General features: G+C 39.2%; 1 protein-coding gene across 1 annotated transcript in view; it reads right to left on the reverse strand.

Moving 5' to 3' along the window:
- SGK1 (serum/glucocorticoid regulated kinase 1) overlaps nucleotides 1–24,750 on the reverse strand; it is a 112,915-nt gene that overhangs the window by 63,648 nt on the left and 24,517 nt on the right. Inside the window, exon 2 of the mRNA XM_005684782.3 lies at nucleotides 4,378–4,593. Coding sequence (XP_005684839.1) covers nucleotides 4,378–4,593 — 216 coding nt within the window. The remainder of the gene's footprint in view (nucleotides 1–4,377; nucleotides 4,594–24,750) is intronic.

The following is a 24,750-nucleotide window of genomic DNA, read 5'->3' on the forward strand; positions in this document are numbered from 1 at the left end:
AGCTGTGAGGGAAACCCTGCTTTCCTTTTATTATGTCTTGTGCGGATCACCATCTTTTTTCAACATACTGTATTCTTTTGAATACAGAAGCTTACAGCACTCCAATCGGTTAGGTATGTCTTTGATGTGATCCTTCTGGACTGTAGTTTCTCATCAGCCTCTTTCTCATCAATCCTACCTGCCTTCTGTTTTTCAGAGATTCTTATCCATAGAATGGCATACCTTGTTTTCTAGCACTATTATAATTTAAAATGTGTGTGTGCGTGTGTGTGTGTGTGTGTGTGTGCGCACGCGCGCATGTTTTCTGTCGTTTAAGGGAAGAAGAGATGACATTAAATGTTCAGGCTGCCATCTTGATCCAATCCTATGCTTTCCCTCACACCAGATTTCCTTCCCCTCTGCCACTCCCAAACACTCCTTTTTTGGGACTTCCTGGTTGCCCAGTGGCTAGGACTCTAAGCTCACAATGCAGGGAGTCCAGGTTCAATCATTGGTTGGGGAACTAGATCCCACATGCTGCAGTGAAGATTGAAGATCCCACATGCCACAACTTAAGATACATCATAGTCAAAGAAATAAATAAATAAAAATAAATTTAAAAGAAAAACTAAACCAAAACACTCGTTTCTTGTTTTCCAGCTAGGATGATCTGGATATTGGAGGTGCTGTGAGAGAGAAGGTGCAGAATAGAATTTATGACTAGGCTTAGTCAGCATGCACCCGTTGAAAACCTAGTATGGTTTCCATCTCTTTAAGAACTAAAAGATGACTTCAACTTTAGTTCCCCTGGCATGCATATTCAGTAACAGCATACACAGCTCTATGTTTAAGGTCCTTTTTCCATCTCATTCCCAGAAAGGTCTGTTTAATAAACAGTCCATTTTTAGACAGCACTGCTAATAACATCACGATATTGTTTTTCTGAGTGATTTACTGGCAGTACATATATCCCAGTTTCTTCCATGGAAAAGACACATTTAAAGGCTACTAACTAGACAGTTGGCAAGACCTGGCACAAACTAACAGCAGTATATATTTTACTGATATTTTGGCCATTAAAGGTAACATTTAGACTGTACTATTTTTAAAGTCAGAAAAAAAAAAAACCCTCACAATTATTCATAAAAGACTTGTGCTTTGTTAGCTTTATTTATTTGAAATCTCACCTCATTTTCTATGCTTTATCTTTATACATCAAACATTGTTTTTTTCTCACTTATAGGTCATCAAATTCCAACCACAAGATTTCAGACTAAAAAGGGCTTTAGAGTTAATTAGGTTAGGCCAATCATACAGTGTTTAAGAACTTTTGTGACATGTTCAAGTTCATATATTGACCTTGGGGCAGAGCTATAGCAGAATGTGGGTTGCTTGACTCCAGAGCACTATATGTAAATATAGTTTATGTTTACAGAAGACTTTTTAAACCCCATCTCATCGGCAAAGTACCAAAAAACTCCTAGGAAGAATCTTGATGGCAAGCATGAATAATCTTAGTTTTCATAGGAGGGGACATTGAGCAAGAAGGATGAATTGATGACTTGCTTAAAATAATCCACATCAGGAGTTGTTGGGGACAACTGGAGATATTCACTACCAGGCCTCTGTGTCTAACAGCCTCTCCGTCTCCTCAGCACACATCTCCACTTCCTAAAAGGACAGAGGTGACTTCTCAAAGAACTATTTCATGGTTTAATTCCTAAAGAACACAAAGTATAGCTTTACCTTTTTAATTTTTTTGTAGAATCTTATTTCCCCGACGAGGGATTGAACCCATGGACCTGGGAGTGGAAGCGTGGTCTTAGCCACTAGAATGCCAGGGAAGTACCTGGATTCATTTCTAGACTGTCAAAATACAAGTGTCTCTTTGATTTGTGATGACCTTAAGAAAAAAACCTACCTAGTCAGAACCAGGTTGTTGTTCTTTAGTCTCTAAGTTATGTTTGACTCTTTCTGTGATCCCCATGGATAATACAGCCCCTCAGACTCCTTTGTCCCATGGGATTTCCCAGGCAAGAATACTGGAGTAAGTTGCTATTTCTTTCTCCAGGTGATCTTCTCCGGGATTGAACCCACTGTTGTCTCCTGCATTGGCAGGCAGATTCTTTATCACTGAGCCTCCAGGGAAGCCTGAGTCAAACCCAGGTAATCTATTGCAGATTGGAGACTGAGTCACCTATAATCCTGGATGAAGCAAAATAAAAATTCCTTTCAGTTCTTTGTTTATTGTTTCTTCTTGAGTAGAATTTCATTTATTCATTAACTTAGCTCTACTCCCAACAGCTGGGCATTTTAGTAGGCCCTCCAGTAAACATTTAGGACTAGCCATTTGGGCTCTGTGTAGGATTTGCAGAGCTCTCTCTCTGCCTCTGAGTCATGAATAGTTCTTTAGACTCTAAGGAGTTGGCAGACTCTTTTTAGACACTAAGAGTCCAAGAGTCTGCAAAGTATGACTGGTGGACCAGCCACATGTTTTTGTAAATAAAAGTTTTATTCGAACACAGTCAGGCCCATTCATTTGTGTGTTATCTATAGCTGCTTTTCCTACAAGGGCAGAGCGAAAGCAGAGTGACAGAGACTGTATGGCTTACAAAGCCTAAAATATTTGCTCTCTGAATCTTTACAGAAAAAGTTTGCCAATCCTTGCATTTAAAATCTATTTATTGCCTTTTATGATTAACATGGAGTTGAACCAGTGACTAACTAAAAAACAAATTTGTTGTTGTTGCTATTTTAGTTGGTAAGTCCTGTCCAATTCTTTTGCCACCCCATGGACTATAGCCCACCAGGCTCCTCTGTCCATAGGATTTCTTATGCAAGAATACTAGAGTGGGTTGCCATTTCCTTTATGAGGGGAAACAATAAATGCCTTGTGATAAATGTTAGTAGATCAGCAAACTTCGAACCTACGCATGGAAGTCTAATTCAGTGTTACAGATTTACAGGCTTAGCTAACATGTACATCAGCAAACATAAACAATAATGATTTCTATTTGCATGGCACTTCATAGAATGTGAAATATTATACATATATCTCATCTGATATTTCCAATAACCCTAAAAAGAAGGGTCTTACTTTTTCATGAGGTAACAGTTTCAAAGATATTGTCTTTCTCAGGGTTAAAAGGAATTCAGATTCAAGCCTTTTTATCTTTATTTTTTAGCAGCTAAATTGATTTATTTATCTCTGCAAATTTCTGACTTTAAAAAAAAAGGAAGGAGGAGTTATTAACATTTATCATTTTATGATGCACTAACTTGAAATAATATAGTAGAAGATTATCTGCAATTAATTGTACTTTGTATTAACATGTCCTGTTTTCTTACTGTTAGGTTTTTATGTCAGTAAGTTAGTAATAATATAAATATATAATCTGATGGTTTAAAAACTCAAAATAGATAAGACTAATTGAGTTTTAAGTTAAAAATACAATATTAAATCTTTGAAATCTTAGAACTACGAAATAAATCAGTTATTTGGCTTTCTTGAATAAGAGAGATTATTATACCACCCCCACCCCCACCCCTGAAAAAAACCTCATGGAGTGGTATAGAAAAATTAAAATATAAGTATATATGAAAACTTATTGATAAAGTTCTCTGTTATGGGTCAAATCATGTTGAGCAAAAAATATTTCAGTGGTGGTTACAAACTTTAGATGACTGTTATATCTCCTGCATCATATAAGAATTGATCTCTGTGTGATCAAACAACTTAGGAGCAACTTCTAGTTGACCAAAACATTGCTGTATCAATCTTGGAATAGCATAAAAAATGAAGACTACCTATTGGATGATTCCAATGGATGGTACCTGGGAAAGACAAAACAATGGAGAGAGCAAAAATATCCATGGTTGACCAGGAATTGGGAGAAGAGAGGGATACTTAAGTGGAGAACAGAGGGTTTTAAGGGCAGTGAAACTATTCTGTATGATACTGTAATGATGGATACACGTCATTATACATTTGTTCAAACCCATACAATGTGCAACATCAAGAGTGAACCCTTGTGTAAGCTATGAACTTCCGGTGATGATGTGTCCGTGTAGGTTCATCAGTTGTAACAAATATTCCACTCTGGTGGGGAAGCAGCTAGTGGGAGAGACTGTATGTCTGGGGTTAGGGAAGGTTTGGGAAATCTTTATACCTTCCTCTTGGTATTGCTGTGAACAGAAAATTGCTCTAAAAAGTAAAGTCTTTTGAAAAAATAGCTAGTACAATGAGCTAACACAGGCCACAATTCTACATTCTCCTCAGAAGCTTTACAAATGTGCATTAAAAAAATAATAAATTTCAAAGCATACTCTGGAACAGATACAAAAAAACACACAAAGACCTAGAATCCTTTCAGGAGAATGGATCCACAGCAAACTTACTTCACACCCGGATTGAGTTTCCCACGAGCATGACTCCTTCTCTTGAGAGAGAACCCCTCTTTGGAAAGCATGGTCTCCCAGGCACGTCTGACACAAGGAAGGCTCAAAGTCTGGTTCCCCTGGTGGTATGTGCACCACCGAGGGGCCTGTGTACTTCAGACTGGGACTCTGGTGCTTGTCCACACTGACCATTGGGCTCTTGATCCATCTTCGTACCTACAATGTGCAAAGGAAAGAAAAAATGTGTTTTACCTACTTTGATGTCTAATGGGGCAATGGTGGGAAATTTGGTGGGATGGACACTCTTGAAAGGAGTCTCTCCACTTCTCTATTAGATCTTAATCCGAATCCATCAGTGCTGGCTACTCACTTACCCAGAGTGTGTGGTTTTTGGCTGATCATTTCAACTTACTGAGACTGTCTCCCCATCTGTAAGATTCGGGGAATAATATTTCCTCTGAGGTTGTTGAGCCAGATGTTAAAATATTTGAAAATGTCCAAGTGTTTTGCCTGGCACACAGTGTTGAGTAGGTGCCAATTTTACGTTGACTCTTACTAGTATGTTTATGTTGACAGAATGACAGTCACAAATGTCTAAGGTGAATTGCTAGGTATTGTAACCAACCAGAGAAAACACTAATGCCAGAGCTTAGGATCTAACTGCTGCTAAATGAATTAATACATATTTCACTACTGTAAAAACCCGATTATAAACAAAGTTGCTCCTGGCTAGGAAATTATCTCACTTTTTTTTTCTTAAAGTTTTAAAACTCACCACTTGCCTTACTTTCATGTAGAATTCTTGTAGAGAGAGAAAAAAAAAAGTAAAGCTATTCTAACATCAAAAGGATAAAATTTATGGGATTTCCCTGATGGTCCAATGGTTAAGAATCTCCTTCCCAGTGAAGGGGATGAGGATTCAATCCCTGGTTGATGAAATAAGGTCCTGCATCCCAAGGGGTAACTAAGGCCACACACAACTAGAGAACACCTGTGCACTGCAACAAAGACCCAGTGCAGTCAAAATTTAAAAAAAATTTTTAAAGGATAACATTTATATAGCACTTTAAATACGAAAGGACTTCCCTGGTGGCTCAGACGGTAAAGCGTCTGCCTACAATGCAGGAGACCCACGTTCGATCCCTGGGTCGGGAAGATCCCTTGGAGAAGGAAATGGCAACCCACTCTAGTATTCTTGCCTGGAGAAATCCATGGATGGAGGAGCCTGGTGGGCTACAGTCCATGGGGCCACAAAGAGTCGGACACGACTGAGCGACTTCTCTCTCTTAAATACGAAAGACACTGTTCTTGTATTTAACAGGCAAAGTTTTGTTTAATCCTCAGAATAGTCTTACATGACAGGTATTATTACTAATCCCATTTTGCAGATGAGAAGACAGAGGCACAGAAAAATGAAGCAAGTTTCTCCAACACACAATACTGGTGTTAAGCAAAGGCAGGACCCAGCATCTTGAATCCAGAGTTTACTGCTTTACAAGCATGCAGTTTTAACAAGTACTGGAGTACTTTATGACTTGTCATCAAGTGCTTGAAATTTATCCTGATTTAATATGTCTTTTTCATGTTCTTTGAAACTCCAGAGGATTCTTTTATAGTTAAACAATTGGTGAAAATAGTGTATACTAAAAGGATGAAAAAAATAAAATCATAGTACTCAATTTTAGTCAGTAATGCTGACAACTAGATTTTTTAATTTTTTTAAAAAAATACTGAGAATAAACTAAAATTGTAATAGCATAAGAATGTTTAAGCAATTTGATGGACTATTATGCCATCACTAAAAATAAATATTGTAAAGACCCTGGGGCAACATGAAAAATGTTTAGAACGCAGTTATACGAAAAAAGCCAAATACAGAATTGTTCAATCACTATAATTGCAAATGTAAAAATACATGTACTATCTATAGCCAAAGCTATAGACAAAGCAAGAAAGTAACAGGCAAAATAGAAACTGATATGTTTCCTGTTAGGATCATGGATGCCTTAGTTCTCCTTCTTTTTACAGGGTCCTGTTCTTTAACTTTTTTTTAAAGAATAATTTCTTTTAAAGTATATAAGAATCTCAAGCAAATAAAGTCACCGTATTTCTTTCTTTGGTTACATATGTATCTTTTAATTGTTTTATGTATAGATAGTCTTTTAAATGCCATTTAAAATAATCTTTTTACATTTACTATCCTAATGTTAACATTGGGAAGATTTCCATCAGTATTTCTTGCACTCTGGGGCCCCATAAGCATGTTAGTAGGTGCATTCAAAGTGTTTGTTTGATTCACTAATGAAAGTCCAAATGAAACTCTCAAAGTTAAAGACTACAGTAGAAACTTTCTTTCTGATGATAGTACCAAATGTGTTTTTGATCAATCTAAAAAGTACTAAATTTCATTAGAGATGGAAACTATTTTTTATTCTTCAGAGAGATTTGAGCTTGAAGTTTGGTAAGGGTTCCTGATTAGTTGCCAACCCTGTGTTTTAATATCAGTCTATTCTGGCTGACTTTCAATGTCTCTTTTGCCAAGTAGATTTAACTTAGGGGTTACTATGAATAGAATTTTAAACAGATTTATCGTCATATAAATTTGTATGACCTTACTAAGAATCTAGGTGTATTGAAATATAAGTTTCATGTTTATGGACCATGATATCTAGACTAAGCCTTATGCAATATGGTCTTACAGTTGCTCGATGTATAGTGGAAGAATTTCCATGTGACGGAATCTAACTTTTCATTAAGTTACAGAAAAAAAAAGGAGGGTGGTTTATAAAGGGACAAGAATTTAGAGACATCTCACTTCAGAGAATACAAATGATCTGTGAACTTCTGTATGTTAGAAATCATAGGGATTGAGAGTCACATAAAGGACTGTCATTTTGTTTGATAGCAGCTAAGAATTTCCAAAATGGTTTAGATGACTGAGCATAGGCTGTCAAACAACCCATTCGTTGTTGTTTTTCAGTTGCTCAATCAAGTCTCATTCTTTGCGACCCCTGCAGCGTTCCACACTTCCCTGTCTTTTACCATTTCCCAGAGTTTGCTCAAACTCATGTCCATTGAGTCAGTGATGCCATCCAATCATGTGATCCTCTGTCGCCCTCTTCTTCTCTTGCCTAGAATCTTTCCCAGCATTAGGGCCTTTTCCAATAAGCTGACTCTTTGCATCAGGCAGCCAAAGTATTAGAACTTCAGCTTCAGCATCAGTTCAACAAATATTCAGGGTTGATAATTTGAGAGTTGAAAGAGACCCAAAGATGTTAGCAATTTGTCCAAAGTCACAATATAAATTATTAGGTGGGAAAAATGACACATCTTAGCTTAAGCAAGTCAGTTTCTACTAGCTTCTACTAGGATATAAGCCAGCAAACTCAGTGCCTTCAGAGGCTGGCAAGAACAGGAAACCTGTAAAGTCTTAAGACTAGGGTATAAAAATAGGGAGTGTTGGAGATTGTGGCAAACTAGGAGCGCATGCTTGCTAAGGGTTCTTAAACTTAAATTTTAAAAATGAACAAATAAACAAATAAAACCCCCAAGCAAACAACGGTGCCCAAATAAAGCCCTAGTCAAATATACCCTACACCTTCAAGGATCACTGCTTGACCCTTGAAATTATTCTTTCAACTAGAGTATGTTTGGACAAAATGCTATGAAGTAGAAATAAAATGATTTGGTATCTTCTAACTTAAAAAGAATCCAGTAACTTCCACTCAAGGGTTTCTCACTCACTGTTGGAGACCAGCTATGAGTCAGGCATAATCTAGTCATTGAAAATTTACAAGTCAGATCCCCCAAAACTTACCCTCATGGAGCTCGACTTATGACTAAAAGAATAAATTTATTTATTAAGGGAATAAATTATTTAAATAAATAATAAGGGGGGAAGTAAAGCAGAGAAGAATGATCAGGCTCATAGGGGATGGGAGGACTCAATTTCAACTTTATGGGATTTCTGGGGAAAGATTCAAGCTGTAAAGCTGAATGAGTTGGAAACTTGAAACCAATAACCATATTCTGCTGAAGTCTTCCAGGGAAAAAGCCCAGTGACTTGCCAGGATCTACTTGCGATGCATGCGTCATATTCCTGGGGCTTTGGTTATTAGAATCTATTATATTTCAAGTAAAGTGAAAGTGAAGTGAAGTTGCTCAGTCATGTCCGACTCCTTGCGACTGTGGACTGTAGCCCACCAAGCTCCTCCATCCATGGGATTCTCCAGGCAAGATTACTGGAGTGGGTTGTCATTTCCTTCTCCATTTCAAGTAAACTAACTGAATATATGATTTCCTCAAGTCTTCTCAGAGGGAGTGTTTTGAGACTTAACACCTCGCCCTGGGGCCAGGGAGTGAGCGGGTGACATTTCATTAGAAAGGTCTCGGATTCCAAATGACCTAAAACAAATTAACCCCCTGGAGTCTCACAGACACGGGACTAGGACCCTCCCTCTCTTTCCACAGAGAATGTGGAGAGGAACGTTTATAACTATTGCCTTTCTCCAGAGCCGTTAGGCGAAAAGGTGTTATAAAAATAGACAAAGTGATACATTTTGTAACAGGACGGTGACTGACAGCAATCGCCTGCTTTGTCTAGAAATGGTTTATCTCCTCTGGCTAAGCCCTCATCCTGGCTTCCGCCTGTCCCTCCACACTATTCCTTTACACATTTCATTGCTCTGGGGCTTCCCCAGCGGTCTTCTTGGCCTGATCCATGACGCGGTTGGCGATGTGTGCTTGAGCCTGAGAGAACGGCTGGACCGGGGGTGAGGACACGGGCCCTCCCTCCGGCCGTGGACGCAGGCAAGGTGCCCTCCAAAACTGCTGAGTGCAGAACCTCTCCCCGGGCCCCGAGGGACTTCCAGCTACAAGCGGCCTATTGTGTTCCTTCAGGCGATGAATTGCACTGCTGGAGGGAGTCGCTGACAGCGAGTGGCTTGGGGAGCCCCTCAGAGACCTGTCACAATGGCTCTCGGAAAACTGGAGCAGCTGCGTGTGTGAGGAAAATCAATGCCCGGATACAGGCTGCCGTCCCGGCTTCTAGGCCACCTGGTCCTGGTTTTATTCAGTCACACACCCGTTTGTGGCTAGCCTTGTAAACAAACACACACTGAGGGTGAGACATCCTTCTGACCCTGGACGAATCGGGAACTCCCTCGCTTGGGGTTTCTGGAAGCCTGTTCTCCAAACTGCACGAGATTTTTTAAAGCAGCAATTACCTCTCCAGACAGCAGGGTCAAAGAGTAAAGCCTTTTAACCTCCCAGCTACTCTTGCTGAACAGTGTGTATGCAAAATATTAAGCCAATTTCTTAGCTAAATCAGTCTGTCCTGGTTTTGTTAATTTATTTGAAAAAAAAAAAAAAAATCTGTACAAGCAGTAATCCCTGACTAGAAAATCACCAGATGGGATTAAAGAGATTGGCCAGCTTTGATGGATTTTCCACTAGTGCTTTTTTCCCATTACAAAGTAGTAAACAGATATTTTTCTTAATTTACCATGTTTAGCCGATAATGATGTCAACTGATGCAGAACCATTATAGAGCGTTCAGGTACTTATCTATGAATTCACAAGGCAGCATCATTCCTTTTGTTTTTTCCTTTAAATCTAAGAGAACTTTGATGTTGGACACAGATTTTGGCAATTTCCGGAGGGGTGTTTTTTATTACAGAAAACGGACTGTTTGTATGATGCCACCATAACCTTCAATTCAGATATATTCAAGCAAATTTTCCAGTAAAATTATTTGAATAATTCAACTGATCATGAAAAGAGATCTCCGCACCGATTCCTTTTCCAGAGGGGTGCCTGCCAACAGGCTGGTTATGACATTAATGTAATTCAGGAGAAGGATCCTGGAAGGTAAATTCCTCTCACTTTGGTGCCTGGGGCTGCTTCACAGCATGAGTCCTAAAATATAACAGGGCTGTGAGACAGGGTCAGTGATATTAATCTGATTTCTTCACTTCAGCTGTCTGTGGTCATCATCTAGCTTTCATTTCTTTGAACATCTATAGTGTTTATTTCTTATATAAAACTATGGTATTCTGGTGCTTCCCTGGTGACTCAGTGGTAACGAATCTGCTTGCCAGTGAGGAAGACGTAGGTTCGATCCCAGGTCTGAGAAGATCCCGTGTGTCTCGGAACAGCTAAGCCTGTGTGTCACAACTCTTGAGCCTGGGGCCACAACTGCTGAAGCCCGAGCACTCTAGAGCCTGTGCTCCACACCAAGAGAAGCCACGGTAATGAGAAGCTTGTGCATCACAACTAGAGAATAACCTCTACTCGCTGGAACTAGAGAAAAGCCCAGGCGGTAATGAAGAAGATCCAGCACATCCTAATAAATAAATAACTTTTTAATTAAAAAAAAAATGGGACTTTGATGCTCACTGGTTGTTATCCTGTGTCATCTGTCTCACTGGAGCATAAGGGGGAGGACAACATCTCAGGCTTCTTTTTGATTCCACAGAGGCCAGCCTTAGGATTTACAAATAGTAGGCAATAGAAACAGGAATTGTTTGATTATTTTTGGGCCGTAACTACATTTATTCCTTTATACATCTTAACACTACTTTGCTACCGTCCTCAATCACATATGCTCTGCATAACTATTTCCCTTACAAGGCAACAGCTTCGCAGAGCAGACTCCATGAGAAGACAGAGTGGCTTCTGGAATTCCCCATCCTTTCATGCCATCACCCTTGGGACTTCCCGGTCCTTTCTTCTCAGCACTGACCAAGGTAACTGCATCCTGTTTTAGGTTCTCAGGGTCTCCTCCTGTGTTTCCCCAGGCCTAGGCTAGGGGTGGTGTGGTGGGGAGGACGAGGGGGGAGAGGCAGCAATGAGAACGCCCACATCTCTCCATTCTGTTCTACACTGTTACCAACACCCTCAGATCCGTCTCCTGCTACAGCTGCCAGCTGCCCTTTCTACCAGCATGAGGTTGTGAGGATTCAACACCAAACACAGTCCTTACACTTCAGCTCTGTAAATCTCCTTCCTCCTCCTCCCTGTTGAGGACCCCACCCCATCCCATCCCACCCACCAAGCTTTAAATAGAAATAGAAACAGCTCAGAATTCACTGACCTAAGTCATTCTTTGGAAATGGGGGTGAAGTTTTTTTCAGTCCTTTAAATTCTGGGACTGAGATTTTAGTTTTGAGTTAGTCTTTCTTGGATTGAGAAGATTAAAAGAATAAAGACAAAAAGAAAAGAGGAAGTAGAAGAGAATTATTTCAGGTAATATCTGTAAAGAACAGTATGTGCCATGTGCTTTTTGAATTGAAAAAATAAGACTCAGCAAAAATGGCAAGGCTGGGCTGATCCCCCGGAAAGAACCTGGCTAGCCTGGCCACAGCTAACCCACCCACACATGCTTTGGCTCCTCTGATAGTCCCCTGTTCCAGGATTTTTTACTTCTCTCTTGGCTACTGTCTCCTAGCATATTGTTCTTGCAATATCTCTAAAAAGCCATCAAACTAACGAAACACATAAAGACCACCTTTTCACCCACCAACCTCCTGGTTCTAAAAACCCTTTCACCACCACTGCAGCCCCTTTCCTTCTTAGCTAAGCTGCATGAAAACACCATCTCCATCTCTTTACCTTTCACTTACTCCTCAACCCATTGCAATTATCCATTAAACAAGCGTTATAGATCACTTTATATTTTCTGGGACTAAAGGGAAGAATGTGACAAAGAGTCTTATTCCATTAAAACAAGTTTTTACTGAGATGCCAACAAACTTCATTCCCAAATACAATGGATCCTTCTCAGTAGTTAACCTGGTTGGCAAACTCTGTAGCATTTAATGGTTTAACAAAAGTTCAACTCCTCCGCCTGGCATTATGCTGGGTGGTGGAGACACAAAGAAATATAATTGCTTGAGTGACCTTTGAGTGCGGTTGCTTGCATTTCAGAGGGTACTGCCCCAGGAGCCTGTGGCTTATCACATCATAAGATGTGTTAATGTAGCAAATAGTTAAAAACATGAGCTCTAGAACCACACTTCCTGGCTGCAAAGCCTAGCATCACTGCTTAGGCAACTGGTTGAGCCTTCTCAAAGCCCAGTTTCTACATCTGTAAAATGAAGATAATAGTAATACCAATCTCATCAGGGTTTTGTGAGGACTAAATGAGATAATGCAAGTAAACTCAGTACTTGGCACTGGGTGAACACATGATTACTATATTAACTATTATAATTATGGTTCCAAGCCCTGAGAGAATTTTATATAAAGTGCCATGACAGAAAAAAAAAAAGGGGGGGGGGAGATATTTGGCCCATTTCTCCCATTGGGAGAAAACAAGGAAGGCTTCCTGGAGGAAGTGATGGTTAAACTGAGTCTTAAAGGCTGAGTTAAAGGAAGCCAGGTGAATTGAAATAAGAAGGACACTTTCAGCAGAGAGGATGACAGAAGCCAAAGACACAGAGATAAGAATCTGCACAGGATGTATTGAAAATAAGGCCAAAAGGAGAGGCAGGAACTGAAGCTTAATAGAAAGGTTGGGTCGTGAGGTGATGAGTGGTCACTGAAGTACTTAAAGCAGGAGAGTGGCATGGTCCAGTGTATCTTTCAGTGCAGTACAAAGGATGATTTGAGCCAGTCTAGAACACAAGTTGGAGAAGGAAATGGCAACCCACTCCAGTGTTCTTGCCTGGAAAATCCCAGGGACGGGAGAGCCTGGTGGGCTGCTGTCTATGGGGTCGCACAGAGTCGGACACGACTCATGTGACTTAGCAGCAGCAGCAGGACCCAAGTATCTGGATGAGTCAGGAGTCGTTGATTAGAAAAGAAATAATAAGGGCCAAAAAAGAAGAGTAGCAATGCAGGTGAAAAGGGGGAATGAGTCAGCAAATCACTCTATCAGGCAGCTCTCAAGTCTACAGCCTTTTCTCCATCTGAGAAACATGATTTTATTGTCTTTTATCTGATTTCTTCAAGCCAAGCCCTAAATAGCCTTGACCCTTTAATCCATTCTTACTGAAACCATGGCATTTTTCCAAATGCAAAAGCTAATCTTGTCCCAGCTTTAAACTCTTCAGTGGTTTCCCCACTATGGCAGCAGTGGCCTTCAAACCTGTTTGGTAAGGATGGATGTGCTGTAAGAAAATGCTCTAGAGTCCCTGGTGGTCTAGTGGTTAGGACTCCACACTTTCACTGCCATGACCTGGGTTCAGCCCCTGGTTGGGGAACTGAGGTCCCACAAGCTGCAGGTGCAGCTGAGAGAGAAAAAAGGAAAGAAGAAAATCCTGTGCACATACACATATATAATAATGTAGAGAGATAAAACTGAAACAATTGATCTATCTCCAAACTTACTCTTTTTACATGAAATGCCCTGACATTTTCTATTCTAATATATTCATTTAAAATACATATTAAATGATGCAACCCACTGACAATTCATGACCCACTAACAGGTGACACACGAATTGATGAACATTCATCTAAATGGTAATGTCTAAACTCCTTGGCCTGGGATACCAATTCCCCTAAGATCTGGATTCTCCTTTCCCATCACGACCCCAGTGCATCCAGTTCATCCACCACGTCATTCAATTTGCAGATGTCTTAAAGACTGGTTTCTTAAGTCTTTAACTGTATACAAACTCTTTCCTCCAACCCACCTTGTCCATCTGGCTCAGCCTTGCTAAGTATCACACACTTGGGATAGTTGGCTATTGTCTGACTTCTCACCACCCCTTGACCCACTAGGGTATTTATTTGTTCAAATGGAAACACCCATTCCCTCTGGTTTACTTGTCTGTTTCTCCTAGGAGAATGTGAGTTTCACAAGGAGAAAGACACTGTTTTCTCCTTTATTCATTAATGTAGCATTTACAAAGTTTCTTTTGTGTGTTCCCTCTTCCTAATCCCACTCCCTCCCCATTTCCTGTCGGCCTTGACTTTGAGCTGAAGCTTCCAAGGAAAGAGGCTCACTATTATGCCCCAGAGAACCAATCCCAACATATAGTAAGTTATAAAGAAATATTTCTTTGTTGGCTTAAAGCCTGATACCATTTAAGGCACAGTGAAGAAAAAATAAGAAGCAATTGTCTTTAAGAATCAACAGGGAAATCAACAGCTGTAAAACAGTGCTAAAGCTAGCTGTCATCATTAAGGACAACTAGGACACAACTGACCACAAATGCACACAGAGAACTCCATGGACATGAGTTTGAATAAACTCCGGGAGTTGGTGATGGACAGGGAGGCCTGGTGTGCTGCAGTCCATGGGGTCGCAAGAGTTGGACACGACTGAGTGACTGAACTGGATGGGTTAGAATACATCCTGGGGAAAGGCAGCCTTGATTAGAGGAATGAGCACTGTGTACAGAGGACATCTGGGGAGGCACATCTTCTACGTGCGTTTCTAAACCCAGGGGAGCTTTTTAAAAAATTTAGGTTCACCAGTGATTGTTAACAATTTAATATTTTATTTTCAAGCCCTCTGTGTCCGGGTGAAGGTCAGGGAAGACTGAATGAAGCATGAAAAGAATGGGGCCTTAGTGGTCTGGGGGTGTCGGATAGGAGGGCAGGAGGTGACAGGCGTGGGGCAGACCCAGGAGGAGGCACTGGGAGGGGTTATCCCTGAGGATAACGTAGAGTGGAAGTGCCATCTGCATCTGCTGTGGGAATGCTACCTTATCATCCTTCAGACCCAACTCTTTCCCTACCCCAAATATAATATAGTGTCAGGTTTATTATTTCATACAACGGTTAAATTCCTTAATAATCTAGGTACGGTGGTGGTTTAGTCCCTAAGTCGTGTCTGATTCTTGCTACCCCTTGGACAGTAGTAGCCCACCAGGCTTCTCTGTCCATGGGATTTCCCGGGCAAGAATACTGGAGTGGGTTGCCATTTATTTCTCCAGGGTATCTTTCTGACCCAGGGGTTTAACCCACGTCTCCTGCACTGGCAGATTTATTCTTCACTGCTGAGTCACCTGTTATTCTGGAGTGAAACAGTCAGTTTACAAGTTATTTGGGTTTTCTCACAATTTACTGAACAGAAAAAACATTTAAAATATAAAAATGATTTTCTACAGAAATGAATGAACTGATTTAGGAGAACAGGATTCTCATTCTAGCTCTGCAATCATGTGAGCAAGTCACTTAATTTCACTGCCCTTATCTGTGAAATGAAGAGCTTGGAGCGGGTAAGCCCCACAATGCCTTTCAGCCACATCACAGATTCAAGGCTATTTCTTCACTGGGTTCTGCTATGACAGTCTGGAACTCCTACTTCTACAGTGTGCTGTGCTTAGCCTGTTGAATGAACACATGATCAAGTGACATTTGTTTTTACCCGCTACATTTTCTCTCTGCTTGCCAATCCAGTCACATTCATCCACAGCTGTATATTACCTCCATTAGATAAACTAGGAAAAAAAAAAAAAAACCAAACCCAAAAAACCTCACAGGGCTCCTAAAATAATCTTATGGTCTTAAGGGCAGTTGTTAGAGAATCCATTTAAATTGCAATGATACAGACTGAATGAAAGTCTCATTATTTGAACAGTGTACATTCCTTAATTAAATTGCAAGTGCTGAATGAAAGGGAGGATGATTAACATCCAAAATGGGGGCTTATTACTACTCCCTGATGTTCCTGCTTCTTCCTCGAATCTTCTTATAAAAGAAATTGCACAGTATAGTCAGTTTCAATTTTATGCAAAAACAGTTTTCCTCCAAATGATGCTTGTGCTGCATTGGTAATGGTTTCTATTTCAGTATTCTATTTTTTCCCTCACTTCATGTTTTATAAAGAAAATGCTAAGATTTAACTGTTCCCTGAAAACAAGAAGAGAGTCAAAGCTAATAAATAGATATTTAGTAAGTCTCTTACTATGTTCAAGAATTCTGTGAGGTACTGAAACTGTGGGAGATGGGAGAAGGGATTCAGAATGAATTGCAGATGTTTGAAAGTCCTATGAAAACTGCTGAAATCTGAAAACTCACTGCGACCTCAGGACAATTGAGACAGAGGAAAATAATCATTACTATGAATCTGTGTAAGTGGAGAAGGAGAAAAAGACATATTTTTTTTCAGGACAGATGAATTCTGGGGATGTGAAAAAAAAAACATAATAATATTAAAACAAAGAATTAAAATCAGAGAGAGTCCAGCGAACAACATTATCCCTAGTGATCCCACCCTTTCCAGAAATGCTGTAATCTGCCAATGGATAGCAATACTTTGCATCATCAGCTGATGTGTTGTTGAAGGAAAAATAAGTAATTGAGAAAGGAGTACATAATCCAGAAATACATATTAATGCATTATAGTAATATGCTACACATTAAACTCAAAAGGAAATAGCAGACTTTTCAGCCTTATGGGGAGAGCATCATATATAACTTTCAGGCAAAGACAACTGTTTAAAATCTCATGCCTCTGGCCACGGTGATTGGTCCAAGAGTTGGCACGTGACTTAATCAGCACCAATCAGAATCCTTCTCTGCAATCTTTTCATACAGAAACTGGGAGGTAGAATTTTCTTCTTTTTGGATAGCAGATGCTAGGGAAGCGTCCTGAGGAAATACCAGCAGCCTATCTCTTATCACATGAAAAAGCCTGAGATAATAATCCACCTAGTGAGAGGCAGAGACAGATCACACCCAGATTCCAGATAAAGTAAGCAGTTTAAAAAAAAATTTGTTTACTTTGATTGTAATTAGATGCAAGGAATATAATTCCCTGGGAAAAGAAAGTTGCTTTTAGATAGATATAATTTGAAATATTTCACCAGTTGAACAGCAGGGACACAGAGCACAAGACATTGTCTGTAGGACCCAGGCAGGTTTGTCTGGAGATCCTACTGTTCCAATTTCACTTCTTTGCTTTTAGATTGTAGAGAGTTCTTGAAGAGTCCTTTGGGGCAGGCAGAAACAGCTGGGTTGGTTGGAGTGAGAAGACACTCAGAAGGCTCTGGATAGTGGCTATACTAACCCTTATAGAAATATTTCAGTACTTCAGAATCAGTATGTCTTGCCAATGAATGTCAACTGGACATCAGCCCTTGTTTGGGGAAAGAGAAGATGGAATTCGGGTTATTCTCTGTGCAAATGACAGAGCAGACTGTGTGAAGATTGCATATAGCATAAAAACTGTCCAATTGCTTGAACTCAAATTGTTCTTACAGTTTGGATTTCACGGTCTTTATTTATATCCAAAATCAATAATGACCAAAATTTCATTTCTTTCCATAATCCAGCTATCTCTCAACCCTCCACCAAGTGCCAGAAGATAATAAAAAGTGTTAAATCATTTGACTGGTCATGTCCAGGATTAAATAAATAAGTACTTTCATTTCATAAAGAAATAAAGGGCAAATACTTGGTCTGGTAGCTCAGATGGTAAAAAATCTGCCTGCGATGTGGGAGACCTGGGTTCAATCCCTGGGTTGGGAAGATCTCCTGGAGAAGGGCATGGCAACCCACTCCAGTATTCTTGCCTGGAGAATTCCCATGGACAGAGGAGCCTGGTGGGCTACAGTCCATGGGGTCGCAAAGAGTCGGACATGACTGAGCAACTAAGCACACATTCTGATATAAAAGAAATTAATCCTAATTAATCAAAAAATAGGAAATAATTTTTCAAAAACATGAAATAAAAGTTTTTAAATGGATTTTGGTGGGTACTTTGGGTAATAAATCCACCAAAACAAAACAAAACAAAAAGTATATGAAAACAAGGAATTTGAATTCTAGGCTTGTCTCTAGTGAATTGAGTATTAAGGAAACACTGTTCAGTGAAATAAGAACTGTGGTCAGCAGTCAGTGAGCTCAATAGAACATTTTCTCTCCTCGGTCCCATAGGGAATGTTTTTTAGGAACCCAGGAGTCATAGGTTAAGTGGTGATTAAACACTATTGCAGTAGGCTACTCATTTCCCTTTCCCTTTCTCTTTCGCCCCCTTCCAACTTACCTTACACTTTCCTGCTGGTGTCTTCTTCCTAAAACATAGTGTTGATTATATTGCTTCCTTACTTAGTACCTTCAATGGCTTTTTATTTTCTACTGAATAAGGGCCAAGTCACTTTGTTTAGCTATTACCTGGAATCTCTCCATGCTCTGGCCCAAGTAATGTTTACTGTCTGATTCCCCACGATTCGCCTACCTTTCTGCCATGTACCAACCAAAACAGATGATTTGATCTTCAGATCCTTCATTTTTTGACCATTGAGCTTCTGGATTCTCATATGTTCTTGTCAATAAGAGTGACTTTTATTCTTCATCTCTTCTCAATTTTGCAGGGTCAAATCTTACCCAACCTTTAAAATCTGGCTCTAAAACCATCTTCATGAAGGCTCATTACAATTCCATGAAGTATCTTTCTCCTTGAACCCCACATTTTTACGTCAAACTTCTCATGTGAGTCAGTATACTGTATGGCACCATGATTCATGCACTCTTTAAAGATTCCAGCTAGTATTTATTTTCATGGATGATGACCATGAGGTATATTCCTCTCTTGGGATTATGAGAAATACAGAATTTTTCACCATAATATCACACAAGAAGGGTTAGGAGAGAATAACTTGTCATGGGTATATGAACTAGGAGGACTTCATTTATACTCAGAATTCCCCTGAGGGTTCAGTCTCTAAGACTGATTCTTTGCCAGCTGCCATTCCTTTTTCTAAGAGACTGCAGGAGACCTTGAGAACTACTCTAAAATTTCTAACAGGTCCTTAGACCAGTGATTTCCACAACATTTATTTGATTTTGACATTTATTTGACTTAGGGATTGATCAATGATTTACTTATAATTTTATCACCAAGTGCTTTTTATTCATAGGCTTTAATATTTTTACTTATCACTGTCTTCTCATTATAGCTGTTGCCTGCCTAGTCATTTTCCTCCAGAAACATATAAGAGCCAGCATGAAAAGGTGTGGGGTTGGTGATCTAAAGATTTCACTTTAGAGATCTTTGTTTCACTTGTCACCCCAAGCAGAGTCTTTCGTGGATCAAGTTCAGCAAATATTTGCTGTATTAGCTGCTAAGTAGCTGTCTGTCACCCTGTGGGGTCTGAATGAAATAGTGGATTCAGTTTTTGGAAATTTCACAGTCTCATTTTCTGTTCCAGCTTCCTTGAATTGAGGCCATAATCATACTTTTATGATCTTGATCCAACTTTTTCATCCATGTATCCATTCACAGCTTTAACTTTTGTCAATTTTGATGTTTTTTCTCACTATCTTAGTACTGTTAGAAGATCTGATTTCAAGTGTTGTTTCTTGGACTTAATAAGTGTGATTTTGAGCAGCTAATATACTTTTGAGTATTTTCCCGTCCATTAAGAGGTAATGATCTTATCTAAAAAGTGGTAAGAATTTAGAAGACAACAAATGATAGTAACAGGAAGGCATGTGAGCCCTCTAAGTATGTGAAATGAGTATACTAGTATCAGTTCAGTTCAGTTCAGTTACTCAGTCATGTCTGACTCTTTGCAACTCCATGAACCACAGCACACCAGGCTTCCCTGTCCATCATCTACTCCCAGAGTTTGCTCAAACTCATGTCCACTGAGACAGTGATGCCATCCAACCATCTCATCCTCTGTTGTCCTCTTCTCCTCCTGCCCTCAATCTTTCCCAGCATCAGGGTCTTTTCCAATAACTTAGTTCTTTGCATCAGGTGGCCATTGGAGCTTTAGCTTCAGCATCGGCCCTTCCAATGAATATTCAGGGTTGATTTCTTTTAGGATTGACTGGTTTGATATTCTTGCTGTCCAAGGGACTCTCAAGAGTTTTCTCCAACACCACAGTTCAAAAGCATCTGTTTTTCGGCACTCAGCTTTCTTTATGATCCACCTCTCACATCCATACACGACTACTGGAAAAAACAGAGCTTTGATAAGATGGACCTTTGTTGGTAAAGTAATGTCTATGCTTTTTAATATGCTGTTTGGGCTTCCTTGGTGACTCAGAGGGTAAAGCATCTGCCTGCAATGCAGGAGACCCAGGTTCGATCCCTGGGTTGGGAAGATCCCCTGGAGAAGGAAATGGCAACCCAATCCGGTACTCTTGCCTGGAAAATTCCATGGATGGAGAAGCCTGGTAGGCTACAGTCCATGGGGTCACAAAGAGTCGGACACGACTGAGAGACTTCACTTTCACTTTTTTTTAGGTTGATCATAGCTTTTCTTCCAAGGAGCAAGCGTCTTTGAATTTCATGGCTGCAGTCACCATCTGCAGTGATTTTGGAGACCCCAAAAATCTCTCACTGTTTCCATTGTTTTCCCATCTATTTGCCATGAAGTGATGGGACCAGATGCCATGATCTTTGGTTTTTGAATGCTGAGTTTTAAGCCAGCTTTTTCACTCTTCTTTTTCACTTTCATCAAGAAGCTCTTTAGTTCCTCTTCACTTTCTGCCATAAAGGTGATGTCATCTGCATATCTGAGGTTATTGATATTTCTCCCTGCAATCTTAATTCCAGCTTGTGCTTCATCCAGTCTGGCATTTTGCATGATGTACTCCGCATATAAGTTAAATAAGCGCAGTGACAGTATACAGCCTTGATGTATTCCTTTCCCTATTTGGAACCAGTCTGTTGTTCCATGTCAGTTGTTCCTGATCTGCATACAGATTTCTCAGGCGGCAGATAAGGTAGTCTGATATTCCCATCTCTTTAGGAATTTTCCACAGTTTGTATGATCCATACAGTCAAAAGCTTTGGTATAGTCAATGAAGCAGAAGTAGATGTTTTTCTGGAATTCTGTTGCTTTTTCCTACGATCCAGCAGATGTTGGCAATTTGATCTTTGGTTCCTCTGCCTTTTCTAAATTCAGCTTGAACATCTGGAAGCTCTCGGTTCACATACTGTTGAAGCCTAGCTTGGAGAATTTTGAGCATTACTTTGCTATCATGTGAGATGAGTGCAGTTGTGCAGTAGTTTGAACATTCTTTGGCATTGCCTTTCTTTGAGATTGAGATGAAAACTGACCTTTTTCAGTCCTGTGGCCACTGTTGAGTTTTCCAACTTTGCTGGCATATTGAGTGCAGCACTTTCACAGCATCATCTTTGAGGATTTGAAATAGCTCAACTGAAATTCTATCACCTCCACTAGCTTTGTTTGTAGTGATGTTTCCTAAGGCCCACTTGACTTTGCTCTCCAGGATTTCTGGAGAGCATTTTTCATTCTGTGAAGTGCCCAAATGATGCTTTTTCCTTTGGTTCTAGGCATTAAATGAGTCTCTTCCTTACAGCTCTTTATTATTCTTTGAAATTTTATTTGCTCTTATAACTGTTCTTTCTGGACTTCGCTGTGGCTCATTAAATAATATTTCTAATTTGTGGACCATTGTATTAAGCTTAATCTCCTAGCTGCATATTCTTCCTCTGAGTAAAGCTTCTCACATGGTTCTAATTTTGCAAAATATAAAGCTGATGCTTTTCAGAAGTCATCCAACCATTCTGTAACAGATCAGGACTTGGAGAAAGTTAGGAAACTTATAAACTTAAGTAGCAGAGTTTTTCTTACCAAACTAGGTAACATCTCTCAGCCAAATGGCTTTAGCAATGTACAATTTCCACAAATTTTTCTATGAGAGTGTATCCAGAAAAACAAATTCTATTCTATATAGATAAGCATAGAATACAGAATTTTTTAAAAGGCTATTTTTGAAATGCACAAATGGCATTATAATGTTGTAATGCCTAATGCAACTGTCTGCATCTCTCAATACTATTGATGGAATCTTGTGAAAATAACTTCAAAGCTAGGAGGTGACTTAAAAATCAGCCTGCAAAATACGTATTTAATGTGTGCCCTGTGTACCCAACCCTGATGCCATCATGCAAGCCCATTCTCATGAAAGACTTCTCCCTCGAGTTTTACATTCCTTGATGTATACTTCATAGAATTTCTTGCTATAATTATTTTTCCTACTCTTCAGCAACTTTGGCTGAGATATGGAGCCAGTATAGAATATAATTACAATATAATAATCATCGCTTACCACTGGAGATGAATATAATGGATTTTCTCATTTAAAATGAGACACCTTTTAACTCTAATCATTAGTTCTTAGACAGAAATTATGCCTGTTTAAAGTCCCTGTCTAGCTATCTTGAAGGATATTGTATGTATTCTGATAGTGGTTAACATAATCTTGTTTCTGTTCTCATTTATTTCATTAAATTAAATACAATCATATTAATTCAAAGGAATGTAGACTTTGAAATATTTTAAAAAGGAATTTCTAAAAGGGTATTATTTTATATTGATGTGAAGAGAAATCATAAATCTTAGAATTGAATATACGTTTCACTACTATTTTTCACCTTTTAAAATCTCCATGTTGCTCTTAATTATTTTCTCTCATTTTCCTGGAAATGAAGATGTTATTAACAGACATATTTAAAAATTTCCAGATTTTACATGTGGTGAAAAAAATATTTTTAGTCCTTGACTAGAAGAAAAGTTTATTCATTTGGAATTTGAAGTTACTCTAAAACTTAAGTATAATTGCCATTAATTTTCTAGTTAACCTGGGTTTTCAGACCTTATTTCAGAATTCTACATATACTAGCCTAGTAAAGAAAACATCATCTCAGAACAGTGATTAAATGACTAATTTTGGTTACTGCATATAAATGAACAAGAAGAAAAATATTAACTGTTGTTTCTAAAGTCAGTTTTCATAGAATTTCTTGCTTTCCTCTCAGAGACTAGATTTCGTAGGGGGAAAAAATGCTATCAAATACACTAAAATTCAAATGATTATTTGAGAGCTTGTTTTTGTTTTGTTTTCATTGAATTTTTGGTGCCATATATTAACAGTGAGTATGTAAAATGTCATGATTTGTGAGTGAGGTAATATCTGAGGTTACAGAACCTGAGTTTGATGTTTCTTCCCCATTCTAGACTCATAAATGTTCAGCATTCATTCAAGTAAAAACTCTATTTCAGTAAAAATTATGTCAAATTTCTACCAATGATTCCATCAATAATGTCTCAATACACTAAAACCAGTTTTCTGTTACTGAAGAACTGCTGTGTCCCAGGCACTGTGCAGTTATCACCTCTTATGCATAACGCCCCACAGAGCCAACATCATCCCTATTTTATATATATATATAAAATACTAAGCCTCAGAGAGGCCACTTGACTTGCCTAAAGTCACAGAGCAAGTAAGATGCAGAATCAGGTCCAATGTTTTTCAGAATCCTATCTACTCGTTTTTGCTGCCTTGCCACAGAATGTACTACACCACCACAACAAATATACAAACACCTTTTTATCCTAGTATTTGTCATATATAGTACGTTTGGCATAATTAAATTATTTTCAGCAAAAGTTCCTTGAGCTTACTCAAATTTATTGAGAAACAAACAGAAACAACATTACCATAAGTACATATGATGATGGCATATTAGAGAGGTGTTTATTAATTCTGGATACAGCTCCCCCTCTGCTTCTTCAGAGGAAAATCCAGTAATGTGATTTTTTTTCCCACTGGCCATAATCAATTGAATGAAAACTAGTCTAAAATGAAACATCTTATCCAGGGCGTAAAACAAAATATCTTTGCAGTCAGTTTTACAAATTGGTTAAGAGGTGTTCCCGACTATTTTATGATGAAAAATAGTTTTTGGTTCATCCTCAAAGGTCCCTTAACAAAGAGGAGAATGTGTGTGCAGGGTTGCCATGGGAGAGCCTCCATGAACCATAAGGAAAACTGCTCTAAACCTGAAACTGGCCAAAACAAAAGAATCCATAAAATTACAGATGTGGCGCTGGGAAGTCCTAAATACTTTTCCCTTCATACTAGAAGTGCCTGGAATCTTAGTAATTTTTGCTTTCTGTTTTCTTTTCTACGCGCTTAATAATTTTCCTTAGTCGATGTCTCATCATTAAAAAAGACCAAGTCAACCCTAGGAAATCATAGGCAGGAAACCACATTTTTATTCCACCACTCCTAAACCATCACTCACAATATTCAGTGTTGGTATAGCTATAGCAACAGATGTTAAAATGCGCATTGTAACTACAAAGGCTCTTTTAATGTCAGTTTAATTTAAACCTTAACCGCAGATTTTTTCCACAGATACAGCGAGAAACCACAAGGATCCTCTTGTCTTAATGCTCCTTCCACATACTGCAATAAAAATTCTTGTTTTGGAAACAGAGCAACCTTCTGAATCACCCGTCATGACCCATTGTGTCTGCCATGGTCAAACCACATGTTGTGTACATCACCCTTCTCGGGGCCCAGGGGGAAAAAACCTGTTCCCCTTCCCCACCCATTATTTTCACTGGGGAGTTTTGGCTACACATCTCTAAAAATGACAAGTGTATTAAAATTGCAAAGTACTTAAAAAAAATACTTTAGGGAATGGCAATG

Source organism: Capra hircus, chromosome 9 (genome assembly GCF_001704415.2).
Source record: "Capra hircus breed San Clemente chromosome 9, ASM170441v1, whole genome shotgun sequence".
Classification (NCBI taxonomy): domain Eukaryota; kingdom Metazoa; phylum Chordata; class Mammalia; order Artiodactyla; family Bovidae; genus Capra; species Capra hircus.